General features: G+C 37.5%; 1 protein-coding gene across 2 annotated transcripts in view; it reads right to left on the reverse strand.

The window, feature by feature from the left end:
- Positions 1–17921: 17921 nt before the first annotated feature.
- Positions 17922–21452, reverse strand: part of LOC126458039 (uncharacterized) — a 425031-nt gene continuing 421500 nt past the window's right edge. For both annotated transcript variants that reach the window (XM_050094831.1, XM_050094830.1), the window contains exon 27: positions 17922–18232. In XM_050094831.1, the coding sequence (XP_049950788.1) occupies positions 18165–18232 (68 nt within the window). In that variant the 3' untranslated portion in view covers positions 17922–18164. The remainder of the gene's footprint in view (positions 18233–21452) is intronic.

Genomic DNA, 21452 nt, shown 5'->3' on the forward strand with positions numbered 1-21452 from the left:
ATTCCTCTTATCCCCAATTCTATTCAGTACCTCGTCATTAGTTACATGATCATCCCATCTAATCATCAGCATACTTCTCTATCACCACATTTTGAAAGCTTCAATTCTCTTCTTGTCTCAACTATTCATCGTCCATGTTTCACTTCAATACATGGTTACACTCCATAGAAATACTTTCAGAAAAGACTTCTCGATACCTAAATTTATACTCGATGTTAACAAATTTATCTTCCTCAGAAACACTTTCCTTGCCATAGCCAATCTACATTTTATATCCACTCTACTTCAACCATCATCAGTTATTTTGTACCACAAATAGCAAAACTCATTTACTACTTTAAGTGTCTCATTCCCAAATCCAATTCCCTCAGCATTACCTGATGTAATTCGATGACATTCCATTATCCTTGTTTTACTTTTGCTGATGTTCGTCTTATATACACCTTTCAAGACACTGTCCATTCCGTTTAGCTGCTCTTCCAGGTCCTTTGCTGTCTCATAAACAATTACAATGTCATCAACAAACATCAAAGTTTTTATTTATTCTACATGAATTTTAATTCCTACTCCAAATTTTTCTTCTGTTTCGTTTACCTCATGCTCAATATACAGATTGAATAACATTGGGGATAGGATCTCACCCCTTCTCAACCACTGCTTCCCTTTCATGCCCCTCTACCCTTATAACTGCAATCTGGGTTCTGTACAAACTGTAAATAGCTTTTCACTCCCTATATTTGATCCCTGCCACCTTTAGAATTTAAAAGAGAGTAATCCAGTCAACATTATCAAAAGCTTTCTCTAAGTCTACAAATGCTATAAATGTAGGTTTGCCTTTCCTTAATCTGTCTTCTAAGATAAGTCGTAGGGTCAGTATAGCCTCGCGTATTCCAACATTTCTACGGAATCCAAACAGATCTTCCCCAAGGTCTGCTTCCACCAATTTTTCCATTTGTCTGTACAGAATTCACGTTAGTATTTTGCAGCTGTGACTTATTAAACTGATAGTTTGGTAATTTTCACACCTATCAACACCTGCTTTCTTTGGGATTGGGATTATTATATTCTTCTTGAAGTGTGAGGGTATTTCACCTGCCTCATACATCTTGCTAACCAGATGGTAGAGCTTTGTCGTGGCTGGCTCTCCCAAGGCTATCAGTAGTTCTAATAGAATGTTCCCTACTCCAGGGGCTTTCTTTCGACTTCGGTCTTTCAGTGCTCTGTCAAATTCTTCACTCAGTATTATATCTCTCATTTCATCTTCATCTACGTCCTTTTCTACTTCCATAATATTGCCCTCAAGTACATCACCATTGTATAGACCCCCTATACACTCCTTCCAGCTTTCTGCTTTTCCTTCTTTGCTTAGGACTGGTTTACCACCTGAGCTCTTGATATTCATACAAGTGGTTCTCTTTTCTCCAAAGATCTCTTTAATTTTCCTGTACATGGTATCTATCTTACCCCCAATGATATATGTTTCTACAGCCTTACATTTATTCCCTAGCCATCCCTGCTTAGCCATTTTGCACTTCTTCTTCTTGTCGATCTCATTTTCTAGACGTTTGTATTCCTTTTTGCATGCTTCATTTACTGCATTTTGATATTTTCTCATTTCATTGATTAAATTCAATATCTCTTCTGTTACCCAAGGATTTCTACTAGCCCTCGTCTTTTTACTTACTTGATTGTCTACTACCTTCACTATTTCATCTCTCAAAGCTACCCCTTCTTCTTCTACTGTGTTTCTTTCCCCCGTTCTTGTCAATCATTCCCTAATGCTCTCTCTGAAACTCTCTACAATCTCTGGTTCTTTCAGTTTATCCAGGTCCCATCTTCTTAAATTTCCATCTTTTTGCAGTTTCTACGGTTTTAATGCTGATTTCCAATCTACAGTTCATAACCAATAAATTGCGGTCAGAGTCCACATCTGCCCCTGGAAATGTCTTACAATTTAAAATCTGGTTCCTATACCTCTGACTTACCATTATATAATCTACCTGAAACCTTCCAGTGTCTCCAGACCTCTTCCAAGTATACAACGTCGTTTTATAATTCTTAAACCAAGAATTAGCTATGATTAAGTTATGCTCTGTGCAAAATTCTACCAGGTGGCTTCCTCTTTCATTCCTTACACCCATTCCATATTCACCTACCACTTTTACTTCTCTTCCTTTTCCTACTACTGAATTCCAGTCCCCCATGACTATTAAATTTTCTTCTGCCTTCACTAACTGAATAATTTATTTTATCACATCATACATTTCTTCAATCTCTTCATCTGAGGAGCTAGTTGGCATACAATCTTGTACTACTGTGGCAGGTGTGGGTTTCGTGGCTGTCTTGGCTACAATAATAAATTCACTATGCTGTTTGTAGTGTGCTCCTATTTTTTATTCATTATTGAAACTACCCCTACATTATACCTATTTGATTTTGTAATTATAATCCTGTATTCACCTGACCAAAAGTCTTGATAATTTATGAACAAATTTACAAAAAAATAGATAGTGACCAGAACAATAAAATAAATATGCCGAACGTAGCAGCTTCAACTGTTGACTTTAAACAGGACACAGCCAATAAAGACACATTTCAGGATGTATTAGACAATAGTCAATCAAAACAGTTAAATGAAATCAGTGCAGACTCAGGATTTTTAGACAGCAGCATGTTAGATTCGAGTCCTGGTGTGAGAAACAAGTACAGTCGCATGTAAGTGAAACAATGGTGAGTGAAAAAACCAGACAGTTAAATTTACAGGACATGTTTACTGCATTAATGTCACCAGTGGAAAAAAATAGTGAAAAACTTGAAAAGTCAGTAGACTCAGAATGTAATCTCATTAGAGCAGAGCTTAATCTGCAAATTTATAATGTTATAAAAGACTTAGTTGGTGCATTTTCTCAAGTGAAATCTATATATGAACGTGTGAAAAAAGTAGAGGGGAAGGTAGAGGCTTCAGAGTTCAAAATACAATCTTTAGAGACAAAAATGGGAAAAGTAGACAAGAATCTCAGATCTGAGATAGGTGCTGTTGAAGTTAGCTGTAAAGATGCTGTTAGAGACACTAGTAAACAAGCTGTAACCACTATAAATAAGCTAAATGAAAAAATAGACAGTGTTGCCTCAGGTGTAGATGATAATGTTCAGCAGATAGTTGAGGTAACAGACTCAAGTGTGTCAGACTTACATAGTGATGCCACTATTCTCAAAAAACAACCACAACAATTACAAGATGGGACTTTATCCTAATATATTCTGTAACGTAGAACACCAAAGCTATCCTACTATGCCACTAAAGTCTTTCCCTGGTGACAAGCAATTTCATCCAGTTGACTTTATACAACATTTCCATGATAGTTTGCTCCCTGGTATGAGTGATGAATTAAAAATTAAGTTCATTAAAAGACCAGCAGAAGGGGAAGCCTTGTCATGGGACAACAACTTGACTGTAGAAATTTATCCATAGATGAATATGAAAAGTGTTTCTTGAGAAAGTTTTGGTCTAACACTGAATAGGCAAGGATAAAGAGTGAGCTTTTAAATGGACCTATCTACAGGGAGCAGAGAGAGGGTATGAAAGAGTTGTGCAAAGACCAGATCATGAAACTTGCTCACTTAGACCAATCTTTTTATGAATTAACTCAAATAGATGCAATTAAGAGAAGGGCTAGTTTATGGACCAGATGATTCTGTGGTTCCTAAAATATGTAGAAAAGTTGGACAGGGCGTATAAAAGGTTTGGCCAACACAGTACTGATTTCAGTAGGCCTAACTGGAGTAATCACAATCATAATAGAAATACAAATAATAATGACAATTTTAACCGAGGACATAACAACAACAACCTAGGGAGGAATGACAGGAATCCAAATAATTTTAGAAATCATCAGGATGTAGGACCAAACTGCGAGGACCAACAGCTTTATGAAAATAGAAATTCTGGTAACAGAAATGGTGATAGGAATGTTGAAAATAGGGGTGGACAGTGGACAAGGTTGGCATCTTTTGTAATTAGGCAACATGTCAGTAATCTGTACACTGAAAGGTGATTAAGCATCTTATTGGTAATTAATGTGAAGAACATGACACTTGAAAATGGAAGTAAACTGGAGAATGTTTTTCATGAATTAATAACTACATCTATACACCACTACATACTTGTACACTGTTGAAAGGTAATGAGAAGTGAAAACTGTTTATTTCTGAATGTATGAAATTTTTTTATACTTTCACTGAATCATATAAAGTAAGTCAGTATGACAAATCTGAACACTTGATGCTTGATGTATTCAGTACTCAAAAGGCTTTATAAATTGAACTACTTATGGTATCAGACTATATACTTGAAACATATAACTGTTGCGTTACTGTTCCTGAAAATCTAATCAGAGGTTGGAGTTATTGTGTTACTTTTCTTAAGACTTTATACTGAATTTGTCTTCTGCTTGACATGCACCAAATGTTACAACCATACAGTGACTTATTGAAACATCCAATTATCAACATTTATCTGTACAGAAATTCTAATTTTTAAGTGTTTCAACACAACTATATCCCACACAATGACTTGTAAATATCTTAGTGCTGTTACATATTTTCTTTTATGTTTTGTTATTTATGTAACCAACTATGAGTATGAGGGTCATTCTTGAAAGATACTAACAGGTACAAAGACTACATTGCTATTGAATACTATACTCACACCCCATAAGCACTGCATAACATTTTATCATTTTGCGAATGCCTTGAAGATACTGTCTAATAATTAGTAATATATGTATACTATTCTTTGCGTTTAAAGTACTTGTAAACAGTGCAGAATGCACCATGCAATTTTATCTTGACATCTATGATACAGAACTCCAAAGTAAAACAAATCCTATTTTCACCGAAGTGTATAAAAGGTATAAGGAGAGTTATTGACATCTGTGGGCACTTGGTTCCCAAAATTTGATACATAATATCACCTGTGTACAGTATATAATTTTGTGTATTACCTAAGTGGACATTTCCCAATTCTATCTAGCTTTACGTGAATTTTCAACCAGAAATGGTATGTAAATTTCAGACAACTCCATGACCTGGGGAGAAAATTTCCATTTTTTGTGCTTTAAGTGTTAGTTACACAACATGTTCTATGGACACTCACCATAGCGCTTATAAATATAAGTTATTTCATTGATCATGAGTTGAACCAAATGATAATGAACTTGTGTTTAAACACACTACATGGTAACCCCAACTAGACTTGAACTTAAATTATCATACAGAACTTTTAGTTATGTGATAGATTTTACCATATGGTATCCCAAATTGAAGTTGCGCCATGTTAGCAAACTTCATCAAATGCTTTGATGTTTTAGTAGTGTCTATGCTGCACACAGTATTTCATGAACTATTGACAATATAAAAGGTATTGTAAGCCATGGTAGTGCCAAAAAGGCACAGAGGACTTGCTTCTGAGGTATGGTATTGCATTTTTTGGTAGTGAAACTGCTATCATAACCTGCAATGTTGCAAGTGGTATTGTATTACACAGTTATGATGAAAGTAACAGAAAAGGCTATTTTCAAAATAGTATTAACTTTTCAAAAATTGAGTAACTTTAGGAAGTCAAGTGTATAAGAGAACAAATCATTTATCGTATTATTTTCTGCATCCAGGTTAAAATTTATAGATTGTTGAATGTTAGTTCTAGTCTTGTTACCCCTATTACATTAATATTTGCTTTACAATTTTGTCTTATTATAAGTATTTTTTTAATATTGCTAATTAGTATTAGTACAAAATTCAACAGCATAATTATAGCCGACAAAATCTATTTTTGAATTTTTTTTTTATTTTTTTTTTATTTTTTTGTGAGAAGTAACCTTTTTAGTAATGTTTCTCAAATTTTTTTTCAAGATGAGGTAGTATTTGCTTTTGCCTAAGGGTTTGCCAAATATTCTTTTCACTTAACTTCAAATCAGTTAAGAAGACATTTTGGCATTTCCCTGGTTTTTTTGAAATTCAAATTCTGGGAGCCTTGTTTATCTCACAATTTTCTTGTGAAATATTTCATATATGTGTTCGGGAACTTTGTATTCTGAAGCTGATACACTGCAAAATGCTGTAGGAAATACCCTGAGACCTGTGTCCATTCGTAAAAAGATCATCAAGACCATCAGCTGTATGAAGAACCATTGGACACCACCCTCCAATTCAGCGCACGCCAGATGCCTCTTTTTACCATCATTCAGCTATTCAGACCACAGAAACGCAATGCTGAAACGGAGTGATTTATCTGACATCCAAAAGGCCTTGATCATTGGCTTTCGGGACGAGGATGGAATCATTTCCGAAACGGCTAAGTTTGTAAAGTTTACGAATGCAGCACTGGTTTAAGTATACCCTACGTGGTAAAATGGCGCCAACGTGCAACTGTAAAGCAAGTGCCCACCCAAAGAGGGCCTCCGCAGCAGCTTCCTGGTACCTGCACCAACGCCGACTGCTGTTCATCGCTGACCAAGGCTGCAGTTTGCACGACAGTACCGCGTTGGCAGTTACGGCGCGAAACGTCTGAAAGCAAACACCCTACAACCAGGAGGTAGTGTTATGGTCTTGAGGACGTCTTCGTGGCATTCTCAGGGTCATCTCGTCCTTCTGGAAGGCACAGTGCATCGACACATATGTGCATCTGTCCTTGGGGGCCATGTCCATCCTTGCGTACAGTTTGTTTCTCCTCAGCATAATGGCATGTACCAGTGGGTACATGCGTTGTTCGAAGAGCACCTGCACGACTTTGCGGTCCTTCGCTCGCCAACAAACCCCCGGATCAGAACTCGATTGGGAATCTGTGGGACCACCTCTATCGGGCTCTTTGCACAACCGGCCACCGCGCTGGGCCCGAAACGGCTCCACATCCACATCCCTATCGCTGTCTCCCGGAACCTCACTGACCCTCTTCCTTCACGTCTCGCTCTGGTCCGCGCTCCAAAAGCTGTTTATTCAGGCTTTTGACTGGCGGTTGGAGGTCCCCTGCAGAAATATCGAGCCACGCTGCCTCTATAGCCGCCCATAATGGGTAATTGCTGCCGTTGCAGGATTTTGTGGACGAACTAACCTTTCGATGATGTCCCGTAAATGTTCGTTGGGATTCGTGTCGGTCGATCTGGGTGGCCAAATCGTTCGCTCGAATTGTCGGAATGTTCTTTTAAACCACTCGCGAACAATTGTGACCTGCTGGCATGGCACATTGTCACGCATAAAACTTGCATCGTTGTTTCGGAACATGAAGTCTATGAATGGCTGCAAATAGTCTCCAGGTAGCCGAACACAATTTCCAGTCAATGATCGGTTCAGTTCCATGTAAACACAACTCACACCATTGTGGAGTGCCTCGTTGACAGCTTGGACCCGTTGCTTCGTGGGGTCTGCGCCACGATCTAACCCTACTGTCAGCTCTTACCAACAAAAATCCGGACTCGTGTGATCAGTCCACGGTTTTGCAGTCGTTTAACGTCCTGTCCACATTGTGACGAGCCCAGGAGAGCCTCTACAGGCGATGTTTTGTTGTTAGTCGAGGCACTCGCGTCAAACTATTGTATTGCTGCCGTAGCCCATTAATGCTCAATTTCCCCGTACTGGCGAAACGGATACGTTTGTCGTACGCCCCACGTTGATTTCTGCGGTTATTCGACGCGTTGTTGCTTGTCTGTTAGCACTGACAACTCTTAGGAAACGCCGCTGCTGTGAGTCGTTAAGTGAAGGCGGTCAGCCACTGCATTGTCCGTGATAAGACGTAACGACTTAAGGGGGTATAACGGAAAATGTAAACATTTATTTAAAAAATCGTTACAGCGATGTTTATTAATGTACGAATGTAAAATTTTGCATGTGTAAAGCAAAAGAGCTGTGCTTTAACAGAAAAATATAGTAAAATAAGCGGCATTAATATTCTGCCAGAAAATTGAATCTTTAATTTTTTATCGTCTTTTTTTATAAAAACCATAACTCAAATTCTGATCACGCAACTAATCTGAAAATTTTATTGTAGTATCCTGAGAAGTATCCCATGAACCATGGACCTTGCCGTTGGTGGGGAGGCTTGCGTGCCTCAGCGATACAGATAGCCGTACCGTAGGTGCAACCACAACGGAGGGGTATCTGTTGAGAGGCCAGACAAACGTGTGGTTCCTGAAGAGGGGCAGCAGCCTTTTCAGTAGTTGCAAGGGCAACAGTCTGGATGATTGACTGATCTGGCCTTGTAACAATAACCAAAACGGCCTTGCTGTGCTGGTACTGCGAATGGCTGAAAGCAAGGGGAAACTACAGCCGTAATTTTTCCCGAGGGCATGCAGCTTTACTGTATGATTACGTGATGATGGCATCCTCTTGGGTAAAATATTCCGGAGGTAAAATAGTCCCCCATCCGGATCTCTGGGCGGGGACTACTCAAGAGGATGTCGTTATCAGGAGAAAGAAAACTGGCGTTCTACGGATCAGAGCGTGGAATGTCAGATCCCTTAATCGGGCAGGTAGGTTAGAAAATTTAAAAAGGGAAATGGATAGGTTGAAGTTAGATATAGTGGGAATTAGTGAAGTTCGGTGGCAGGAGGAACAAGACTTCTGGTCAGGTGACTACAGGGTTATAAACACAAAATCAAATAGGGGTAATGCAGGAGTAGGTTTAATAATGAATAGGAAAATAGGAATGCGGGTAAGCTACTACAAACAGCAGAGTGAACGCATTATTGTGGCCAAGATAGATACGAAGCCCACGCCTACTACAGTAGTACAAGTTTATATGCCAACTAGCTCTGCAGATGACGAAGAAATTGAAGAAATGTATGATGAAATAAAAGAAATTATTCAGATTGTGAAGGGAGACGAAAATTTAATAGTCATGGGTGACTGGAATTCGAGTGTAGGAAAAGGGAGAGAAGGAAACATAGTAGGTGAATATGGATTGGGGGACAGATATGAAAGAGGAAGCCGCCTGGTCGAATTTTGCACAGAGCACAACATAATCATAACTAACACTTGGTTTAAGAATCATGAAAGAAGGTTGTATACATGGAAGAACCATGGAGATACTAAAAGGTATCAGATAGATTATATAATGGTAAGACAGAGATTTAGGAACCAGGTTTTAAATTGTAAGACATTTCCAGGGGCAGATGTGGACTCTGACCACAATCTATTGGTTATGACCTGTAGATTAAAACTGAAGAAACTGCAAAAAGGTGGGAATTTAAGGAGATGGGACCTGGATAAACTAAAAGAACCAGAGGTTGTACAGAGATTCAGGGAGAGCATAAGGGAGCAATTGACAGGAATGGGGGAAATAAATACAGTAGAAGAAGAATGGGTAGCTTTGAGGGATGAAATAGTGAAGGCAGCAGAGGATCAAGTAGGTAAAAAGACGAGGGCTAGTAGAAATCCTTGGGTAACAGAAGAAATATTGAATTTAATTGATGAAAGGAGAAAATATAAAAATGCAGTAAGTGAAACAGGCAAAAAGGAATACAAACGTCTCAAAAATGAGATCGACAGGAAGTGCAAAATGGCTAAGCAGGGATGGCTAGAGGACAAATGTAAGGATGTAGAGGCCTATCTCACTAGGGGTAAGATAGATACCGCCTACAGGAAAATTAAAGAGACCTTTGGAGATAAGAGAACGACTTGTATGAATATCAAGAGCTCAGATGGAAACCCAGTTCTAAGCAAAGAAGGGAAAGCAGAAAGGTGGAAGGAGTATATAGAGGGTCTATACAAGGGCGATGTAATTGAGGACAATATTATGGAAATGGAAGAGGATGTAGATGAAGATGAAATGGGAGATATGATACTGCGTGAAGAGTTTGACAGAGCACTGAAAGACCTGAGTCGAAACAAGGCCCCCGGAGTAGACAATATTCCATTGGAACTACTGACGGCCTTGGGAGAGCCAGTCCTTACAAAACTCTACCATCTGGTGAGCAAGATGTATGAAACAGGCGAAATACCCTCAGACTTCAAGAAGAATATAATAATTCCAATCCCAAAGAAAGCAGGTGTTGACAGATGTGAAAATTACCGAACTATCAGCTTAATAAGTCACAGCTGCAAAATACTAACACGAATTCTTTACAGACGAATGGAAAAACTAGTAGAAGCCAACCTCGGGGAAGATCAGTTTGGATTCCGTAAAAACACTGGAACACGTGAGGCAATACTGACCTTACGACTTATCTTAGAAGAAAGATTAAGGAAAGGCAAACCTACGTTTCTAGCATTTGTAGACTTAGAGAAAGCTTTTGACAATGTTGACTGGAATACTCTCTTTCAAATTCTAAAGGTGGCAGGGGTAAAATACAGGGAGCGAAAGGCTATTTACAATTTGTACAGAAACCAGATGGCAGTTATAGGAGTCAAGGGACATGAAAGGGAAGCAGTGGTTGGGAAGGGAGTAAGACAGGGTTGTAGCCTCTCCCCGATGTTGTTCAATCTGTATATTGAGCAAGCAGTAAAGGAAACAAAAGAAAAATTCGGAGTAGGTATTAAAATTCATGGAGAAGAAATAAAAACTTTGAGGTTCGCCGATGACATTGTAATTCTGTCAGAGACAGCAAAGGACTTGGAAGAGCAGTTGAATGGAATGGACAGTGTCTTGAAAGGAGGATATAGGATGAACATCAACAAAAGCAAAACAAGGATAATGGAATGTAGTCTAATTAAGTCGGGTGATGCTGAGGGAATTAGATTAGGAAATGAGGCACTTAAAGTAGTAAAGGAGTTTTGCTATTTGGGGAGCAAAATAACTGATGATGGTCGAAGTAGAGAGGATATAAAATGTAGGCTGGCAATGGCAAGGAAAGCGTTTCTGAAGAAGAGAAATTTGTTAACATCCAGTATTGATTTAAGTGTCAGGAAGTCATTTCTGAAAGTATTCGTATGGAGTGTAGCCATGTATGGAAGTGAAACATGGACGATAAATAGTTTGGACAAGAAGAGAATAGAAGCTTCCGAAATGTGGTGCTACAGAAGAACGCTGAAGATTAGATGGGTAGATCACATAACTAATGAGGAAGTATTGAATAGGATTGGGGAGAAGAGAAGTTTGTGGCACAACTTGACCAGAAGAAGGGATCGGTTGGTGGGACATGTTCTGAGGCATCAAGGGATCACCAATTTAGTATTGGAGGGCAGCTTGGTGGGTAAAAATCGTAGAGGGAGACCAAGAGATGAATACACTAAGCAGATTCAGAAGGATGTAGGTTGCAGTAGGTACTGGGAGATGAAAAAGCTTGCACAGGATAGAGTAGCATGGAGAGCTGCATCAAACCAGTCTCAGGACTGAAGACCACAACAACAACAACAACAACCACAGAAACCTACGATTTCATTAACACTTGTGTTTCTGCATGTTCTACTTTTCACATCTGTAAACGTTGTGCACACCTGCAAGACTTTCCCTTGCAGTGGAATGTGAGCGAAAACTCTCGGAGCTTGTGTAATGTGCAATAAGCCATTTGGACCATGTAGATTCTGAAATTAACAATCTTATCCTTTTTTCGATCTTATTTGAAATGTCTTAAACTCTGACTGTATAACATGTCATGCCAACACAATTAACCCCTGTGATTAAAAAAGAAAAACAAATTTCATAAAATTGCTTTAATGCAAAAAGATATATTTTTGTTTATGTGAATATATGTAGTCGTAATTGTTCTGTTGTGCTGTTGAGTAAATTTCACTTTCTGTAAATTATTTTCAGTTTAATGTTCTGTGTTTCAATCTTAGTATGACTATATTTTCTGTAAATTATTTTCAATTTAATGTTCTGTGTTTCAATCTTAGTATGACTATATCTTTACTGATGTACTTTGGAACGATACTGTGCACGGTTTGCTTGTATGTTTTCAGGCGGGAAGAAAGGAAGATGAGAAATGTAAGGTTTTTCTGGAGTTGCGTACAAATGGAATGTATTTCACTGAGTGAACATTGTAAATTTAATGGCAGCAAGGCATCTAGGACTATTAAAAATGAAAACTACATATGAATCAGTTTGTGGTCTATATATTTCAAGAAACACGTCAACCTGTAGGGTTTCTAGACCTACAAGAGAACCTGGCTTCCAGACAGAAGAAATTCAAACAATGGATTGAAGCAGATCCTCCGAAAACAAGATCAGTATTTTTTCTTTAAAACTACCACTAGACCCGGTCAACAATATTTTAACTCCATGGACATTTATTACAATTAATGGTCTTCCAGTTGTGTGTAACAAAGGAGGTCATTAAAGTATGTTCCATTGTACCAGTTGTTAGGGTTTCTTCCCATTCTATTCATGTATGGAATGCAGGAAGCGTGATTGTTTGAATGCCTCAAGAGTCTTCCAGTTCACTTCCTTCAGTATCTCTATGACACTCTTTCATGGATCAAACAAACCTGTGACCATTCATGCTGCCCTTCTCTGTAAATGTTTGCCCTTCCCCAGTATCCTACCAACAAACTGAAGCATACCACCTGCTTTACCTACAACTGAGCCTATGTGATCATCCTATTCCATATCCCTACAAAGGGTTACATCCAGGTACTTTTATGAGTTGGCCAATTCCAACAGTTACTCGATATTATAGTCATAGGATACTATATTTTTCCTTTTGTGAAGCGTACAATTTATCATTTCTGAACATTAAAAGCAAGTTTTTGCACCACTTTGAAATCTTATCAAGAGCTGGCTGAATATTTATATAGCTTCTTTCAGATAGTACTTCATCATTGATAACTACATCGTCTGCAAAAAGTCTGCGGTTATGATAAATATTGTCTGTGACATCATTAATATAAAACATGAACAGCAAGGGTCATAACACACTTCCCTGTGGCACCCTTGAAGTTACTTCTCCATTTGATGTTGATTCTCCATCCAAGATAACATGCTGCATCCTCTCTACCAAAAAGTCCTCAATTCAGTCACAATTTTCACTTGATACCCCATATGGTCATATTTTTGACAACAATTGAAGGTACAGTACTGAGTGAAATGCTTTTCGGAAATCAAGAAATACTGCATCTACCCGACTGCCTTGATCCAAAGCTTTCAGTAGTCATGTGAGAAAAGTGCAAGTTGGGTTTTACGTGACCGATGTTTTTGGAATCCATGCTGGGTGGCATTGAGGACGACATACTGTTCAAGATACCTCATTATGCTTGAGCTGAGAAAATGTTCTAAGATTCTACAAAAATTGATGTAGAGGATTTTGGACAGTAGTTTTGTGGATCACTTCTACTACTCTTCTTGTAGACAGGTGTGACCTGTGGTTTTTTCCAAGAACTGGACATGATTTTTTGTTTGAGCAATCTATGATAGATTATAGTTAGAAGAGGGGGTAATTCAGCTGCAAATTCAATATAGAATCTTAAAGCGATTCCATCGGGTCCTGGAGCTTTGTTCAATTTTAATGATTTCAGCTGTTTCTCAAGAACCACTGACACTAATACTTATTTCATTCATCTTTTCAGTGGCAAGGGGATTAAATTGAGGCAATTCTCCTTTTGTAAAGGAACATTTTAAACTGCTCTACACAACTGTGTCATGGTCAATGATACCAGTTTCGATGTGGACATCCTCAAAGAGGTCAGGTCCACTTTGTTGCCATTAGACACAATATATTTCCATCATGAGTGGGGTTCGTAACTATCTGTTTTATGTAGTTTCAGAGAAAGCATTTAGTAATGTTTCACAGGATGTCTTATGATGCCCACAACTAACAAAACTGTAATTTTCCGAATTAATTGTCTGATGATTAAAGTCTCCATCAATGATTACAGTATGACTGGGGCACTTATGTACAAGTGAACTGAGGTTTTCTCTAAGTTTTCAGTTACATCAGAAGATGACTCTGCTGGGCAATAGAAGGATCCCCTTAACATTTTACACCCAAACCTCATACTGAGTCTTTCCCAAACAACCTCACATAAAGCTTGAATTTCTATCTCTGTGGATTTTAATTTCTTGTCTACTGTGAAAAATACATCACCACCAATTCCCATTTGCCCAGCCTTTCGATTTACACTTAAATTTTCCCTAAAGGCTCACTGCTATCAATTTCAGGTTTCAACCAGCTTTCTGTATCTAGTATTATGTGTGCTTCACTGCTTTTAATGAGCTTTTCAGACACTGACACATTGTTGCAAATGCTTCAGCAGTTAACCATTAGGACTTCAATACTCTCGCCTATGGGAGGCATTTCTTTTGATCATACACTGATACTTATGGGTTTCCTACAGCTATCATTATCTGGATTGGGTGGACAGTCAACTAATTTAAGAAAAAAAACCTTTTGTGCACCACACAGACAGTCAGCTACCTGAGTAGCAGCATCTGATGTGTAGGGCAAACCTGACTCATTTAGGGGGATTCTACAGTTCGTAACCCTATTGGACAAGCCCAGGATGTCACAGCCTAACTTGTCACAGAACCAACCCGAGCCACATTTTATATTTGGTTGCACCCTGTTCTTTCAGTGGCTGCTGGAATAGCCTCTTCGACATGCTGAATACCAGGCATACACACTGAGTGCACCTGGTGTCCTTTTCTGCCCCTTGCTGGCATTTCCTTAATGGGTACCATCATTCGCCACATGTTTCAGCTGCCGATGATAAATAGACCCCTACCCCTTTGAGTTTGCCTCCACTTGACGCCAGACAAAACAGGTTCCTCCAAAACAAGTGAACTGAGTCCCGAATCCCAGTTTCAGTTGCAGTGAAAGACACCACCTCAGACTTGTTGGTTAGGGGGATCAGTAGAACAGCCTGAGCCCTCCCTCTTTTAAGGAGAAACTAGACGTAATACAATATGTTAGTTAGAATATCTGCTGCAATAACTAAATCAGAAACGCTTGGTTTACTACAAATTGCTCATAGATTATCCAAAGGACAATGGTTGCTTCTGAAAATCCTCAAAAATTCATGGCTATTTGCATACATATACAATTAAATTCAGGGGTGATGTATTCTTTGGCAGTAACTGTGAACCACAGACGCTGATTTGTTATGAATAAGTTGCATATCCAAAACTCTCGTACCGGTAATTTACGAAAATATAATTCTGTAAGTATCTCAAAATTCTTAGAAATAACCAATTTCTCATGTAAATTACTTACATCGATTTATAACAGGAAATAGCCTATAACACTTCTTTGGGAAACCCCAGATATCACTTTGGTTTCACTACATGACTACACATCAGTTACTTGGAATGATGATCTGTTTCTCCCAGTGAATCAAGAATCCACTCTCACAAATGAAACGATATTCCATATCCACACAATATGATTAGAATTCACTTGGAAGAAATGGTGTTAAAAGACTCTTGGTAATCTAGAAATATGGAATCAACTGCAGATTCCCTGTCAATAGTATTAATTATTTCATGTGAATAAATAGGTAGTTATGTTTCAAAAGAATTATATTTTCTGAATCTGTGTTCATTCTGTGCCAATAGATAATTTTCTTTTAAATTTCATAATATTTGAAAACAGCATATGTTCCAAAATCCTGATACAAATCAGTGTCAATAATGTGGGTCTATAATTCCATGGGTAACTTGTATTTCTTTTGATATGTATTGGTGTAACGTGTACAGCTTTCCAGTCTTTAGGTATGGATCATTTGTCTAACAAACAGTTCTATATTATTGCTAAAAATGGAGCTATTTCATCACCATACTTCGATAGGAATCTAACTAGTATATGGTCAGGACTGGAAGACTTTTCTTTGTTGAGTGACTTAAGTTGCTCTGGTAACCTGAGGGTATCTACTTCCAAACTGCTCACATTGGCAGTTATTGTTGATCCATATTCTGAAATATTTACTGTGTCTTCTTTAGTAAAGCAATTTTAGAAAACTGTTTTTAGTAGTTTTTAGTAACTCCACATTATTGGCACTGTTTGCAGTAACACTATTATTGCTATTGCATAGAGAAGGTACTGAGTGAATCTTGCTGTTGGTATACTTTACATATGACCAGAATTGCTTTGGATTTCCTTTCAGCTTTCAAGTCAGATTTTTATTGTACAAACTATTACAAACATCTCATATTAAAGTCTGTGTTAAGTTTTGAGCATATGTAAACTGTCAGCAATCTTGCATTATTTTATAACTGGCATGGGTTTTTCATTGCTTCTGCAACAATGTCCTGACCTACTTTGTGTACCAGGGGGGTCTGTTCTGTATCTTATTAATTTGCTTGTTATAAAACTCTCAATTAGCATAAACACTGTGTCTTTGAATGTAAGCTACGTTTAGTCAAAAGTTACATAGTTAGTATGGAAAGAATACAGACTGCCTCTTCTTACCAGCTTTTTAAATGGATAAATTTTCTTGTCTCCCATGATCTTCTTTATTTTTGGTGGCCTCTGCCAATCCACCTGCCCATCTTTCCATGCTCCTCTGCTATTTTGCTCCTTTTTTTCCCCACCTCTGTGACACACCACCTCCTAACGCTGTGCCCGTTGGGATTCTAATGCCTGCACACTCTGTCATACAGCACTCATCTCTTCCCCCACCCATACAGTTCTATCCCTTTCCCTTCGACACTCCCTACAGATGCTTGCTTGCACCCCAAGTGATAGTTGCATTTTGGCTGGAGGTGTCGGAGTTGTCAATAAAATGTGTTTGCTTGCTTGTGTGAATGAATGGTGTGTATTTCTCGTTTGTTGATGAAGGGTGTGGCTGAAAGCTTTATGTAAATGTCTTTTAATTGTGCCTTCCTGCAACATGACACATCTTCTTTTCAGTAAGCAGCAATCTGTCTTTTCCTATATTATTATATTCCTATATACATATACATCCTATTATATTCCTATCATTTTAACCAAACATATAACATAAGAAATAAAAAATAATTTTATGCTACCCACACATGGGTTGAAATTACATCACTGACTCCACAATATATGGGAATGGCAATGTCCAAAAAGGTAATGGGTAAAAACATACTTAATATGGCGCCAGAAATTTTGAAAAAGAAGCTACAGCACATTGTGTGGGAAAAATGTTACTATTCAGTAGAAGAATTCATAGAGGATGAAATGATAATTTGAGCAAGGGGTAATTAAGTGTTAGATTTTATTGTATGTATGCATAACAAAATTGTCTTATTATTATTATGCTGTTTGTTAACATCAGCTGTTCTTTGCTTTAGGGTGAATTTTACCACAATTTGACAAGTCTCCTGTACCTGAATCAGATGATTTATATTATGTATGTTATGAGATACATAAACCACAGTTCACAATTTCCTTTGTTTAGGTATCACACTTTTTCATATATGAAGTCAGTCAGTCACTCAATCAGTCAGTAATAGAATCCTACATGAAAAAAGGCACACACTGTAAGCAGGTAATATATTTTCAACTCTCTTACAATGATTCAAGTTCTCTTTGTATGATTACCCTTCAGTCCTCAATGGTTTCTCTGCCTTTCCATGTGACATATGTGACCAAGTTTCTCCTCTCAAATTAATATATTTGCCTTCTCCACAATCTCTGACAGTTGGTACCTTTTGTCAAAAACACTCTGTAGATATAAATTCACAATTTTGTATTACAACAGCACCAAGGACTATATTCAAATACATGTTTCTTATCCATAAGTGATGATATCCTGAATGTAGTTCTAAGCAGATATCATTAAACTTTATGTCATTTTTATTTCAGTATAATGAATTGATTGTTTTTGTAGAGATTAAATGGTGTAAGACACTCCCAATGGCAAAAATATAGTTCTTGAGTTGTTCATCTTTCAGACAAAAAATTAGAAGACAGAATTCTACATTTGGTTTTCCAAGCCAGATAACTGAACTTGATATGAAATAAAATATTTTAAATATGCCAAACTTGTTTATTTATTTATTAGGATGTGGATCCTTACATGCTTTAACCACAACTGTGCTTCTATGATATACCCGACAACATAACTTATTGCAACTTAAACTAGGAATGTATATACCACAGTTTACTAACAGCTGATCAAAGATAATATATCAGCAACACAACACACAAGATTACTTTAAATTCTTTTCATATTCCACAAATGTTCTATGGATGATTACATTTTAACTTTCATGATAAAAATTTGATATCTGTATGCATTTCATATATGACACTCAGTAGTCCTATTCAAAAATATTACACTTTGAACTGTTTATAGTTGGTTAAACTGTGCTTAAGTATCACATCTGGTGTAGCAGGCATATCTGAAACATTCATGCAATTTTTTCAATGAATTTATTATTTGAAAATAGTGTTTGAAAAATTTATCATTCACAACAAAAATACATTTAACAGACAACTTTTTCTGTGAATATGACATGTCAAACTAGATAAAAATGGAAGGCAAGTTTTTCTGTTCGCATGCTGCAATAGGCTATGGTCAAGTGAATTCTCCACAATATCCTTTCTGTTAGCAATGCTAGTCCCACAAGGTAACAGGAGAACTTCTGTGAAGCTTGGAAAGTAGCAGAGAGATACTGGTGGATTCAGGAGAGCTGGTCGCACAAGGTATACAGGAAAACTTCTGTGAAGTTTGGAAAGTAGCAAAGAGATACCGGTGCAAGTAAAGACATATAATCTGTTGTAAAAGCCATTTTAATCATAGAAACATTGATGTGAACTTAAATTGTTCAAAAGAAATTACAGTAATTTGTGCTATTAGTATTAGTGATGAACGCTACTGTGTTTCACTGTCCAAAATTTTGATAAGTAGGTTTGAAAAAATTTAAGTACCTGGAACTTAGGATTTATCTGTTATATGTATAGAACTAAATGCTATCTTATGCAGAGGTTCATGATTTCCTGCACAAATATAGAAAAATGTTACATTTAAGTCTTTCTTAAACCAAGGGAAAAAATAAATTATGAGAAGGATAGTTGCTACTCACGATATAGCAGAGATGCTCAGCTGCAGATAGGCATGGCAAAAAGAGTGTCACAAAATGATCTTTCGGCCAACAAGGCCTTTGTCAAAAATAGACAACAGGCACACACACGCGCACACACACACACACACACACACACACACACACACACACAAACACAACTGACACACACATGACGACATGGTCATGTGTGTGTGTGAGTTCATTTGAGTGAGAGTGTGTGTGTCTGTTGTCTGTTTTTGACAAAGGCGTTGTTAGCCAAAAGCTCATTTTGTGACGGTCTTTTTGTTCTGCCTATCTGTGACTCAGCATCTCTGCTATATGGTGAGTAGCAACTATCCTTTTCATAATACTGTTACATTCTATCCTGGATTTTCCACTGTTAGAAACTGTAATACTTTACAGGGAATGAAGAAGGGATACAAAGAGGGTAGTAAGATACACTCTAGTCAGTGTCCAGCGAGAATGATGATTCAATGGATTTGCAGTAAATTGTTATTGGAAGGGCACTGAAATGTTATGCAGATGGTAAGTGGCAAGCCTACAACAAGCCAAGCATAAAAAATAAATTTCTGGTAGCTGTTGCTTGTAATTTACATGCTAGGTCCAGAGACTGTGAGTACTTCTAAAATTAATCAGTTCCATATCGTCGTTTGTGTTTTGCAAGGAAACAGCTGCCATACATATTACATGTCAACAGCAGATTAACCAGTAGGATTGCAGAAGATACACGGAATTCTGTTGTTTGCTTCAATATGCAGCAATAAAACTTACTGATCATTTGCCTAATAACATGCAATATCTGACAGGTATCAAATCAAGTTTTAAATCTAACTTAAAATTATTTCTCCTGACGACTCTTTCTATTTCATTAATGAACTTATACTTAAAAAAGAGCCTTTTTTTAAGTCTAGATGTATAGGTGAGATTAAAAATATGTGGTCATTAATGTTAATACTAATCATGTACACACAACCTACAAATAAAGAAAAGGACAGACCAATACGAGAAAAAAAGAAGCAGTCCTGTATGTGTCATACACATCAAACCAAAACACAACAAGATTATAACATTGCTGCAAAATGACAGAGGCGTTAAAAACTGAATCATTAAGTACAAAGAAGGAAAATGATACACTAATTCAAGAAAAACAGCTTAATGAATCTTAAATCCATCAAACAGAAATAAGGACCGCAAAAATACATGTGAGCATACAAACTAGGAAAACAATGACAAATCCAGTATCTCCAATGATGTCACAATAAACCAAACAAGCCAAAAATCTGCAGGTAAATATAAATGCAAATTGCTCATGTACAGTAAAAGAAAGGAAAGACTACGACCATGCAAGAGAATGAAAATAAGTTTCTAATAATTGACAACTCCCTGTACAAAAGTATTGGTGCCCCAACTGCAAAAACAGTGTGTGACCTGAAATTAGAAGGCAACAACTCAGAGAACTTTTTAAAAATATGGTAAATTCCAAACATGCACCTACAGAACCAGATCAAAACAAAAATGGATTATAAAGGTGTTTTTGAACATGTTGGAACATACTCATTAAGAAGCAGCATGTGAGAGACAAATATATCTCAAAACTAAGCTGCACTACCAATGAGCAATGTGATCCTCTTGAGGCTATCTTCACAGTCCAAAACAAATTTCTGTGTGAATACTACCTAGTAAAGGACAGAATACATTTAAACAGACTGGGGTCTGTAATGCTCAGTAGAATGTTTATAGATATATGTAAAATCATTAGAACTAAGGGAAACTAATATGGGATGATGGGGATGAAAGACTAGTAAACCTGACCCCTACAATTAAGAGAAACAATGAAATAGAACATAAGAAAACCACAAAGAAAGAATCAGGGCATTCAAATATAAAAATAATCCACCAGAACATACAATACATCAAAAATGAGGAACCTTAATCAGAAATAAAGATGAATGAACTCTAGATATTCTATAAGGTGTACGACTTTGCTTCTGCTGTTTTTTTCCCTAGCATTTGAGGCTTTAATGAAACAAATTGGTTACACATGTATCATTCAAAGTATTTTCCATCGCTGGCCACTACTTTCTCTCATCTTTTGGGTAGTGTATGAATACCGCATCAAAAAAGTTGGTCATCTTTTGAAGCGATCCACAAATCAATCCAATTTGTGACTTCTTCATGATATTGGAAGTGTTGGTCAGCCAAGCCATGAGACATTGATCTAAACAGGTGATACTCAGAGGGAGCAATGTCTGGAGAATATGGTGGCTGGGGTAGGACTTCCCATTTTAATGTTTACAAGTGCGTTTTGACCTCTTTTGCAACATGGGGGTCAAGCGTTGCCGTGCTGCAAAATCACTTTATCATGCCTCTTGCTGTATTGCGGCCATTTGTCTTTTAATACTCTGTTCAAATGCATTAATTGCATTCAATAACGAGCAACTGGGATCATTTCACTTGGTTTTAACACCTCATAGTACATGACACTGAGCTGGTCCCACCAAATGCAGTGCATGATCTTGGAGCCGTGAATATTCGG

Source organism: Schistocerca serialis, chromosome 2, assembly GCF_023864345.2.
Source record: "Schistocerca serialis cubense isolate TAMUIC-IGC-003099 chromosome 2, iqSchSeri2.2, whole genome shotgun sequence".
Classification (NCBI taxonomy): Eukaryota; Metazoa; Arthropoda; class Insecta; order Orthoptera; family Acrididae; genus Schistocerca; species Schistocerca serialis.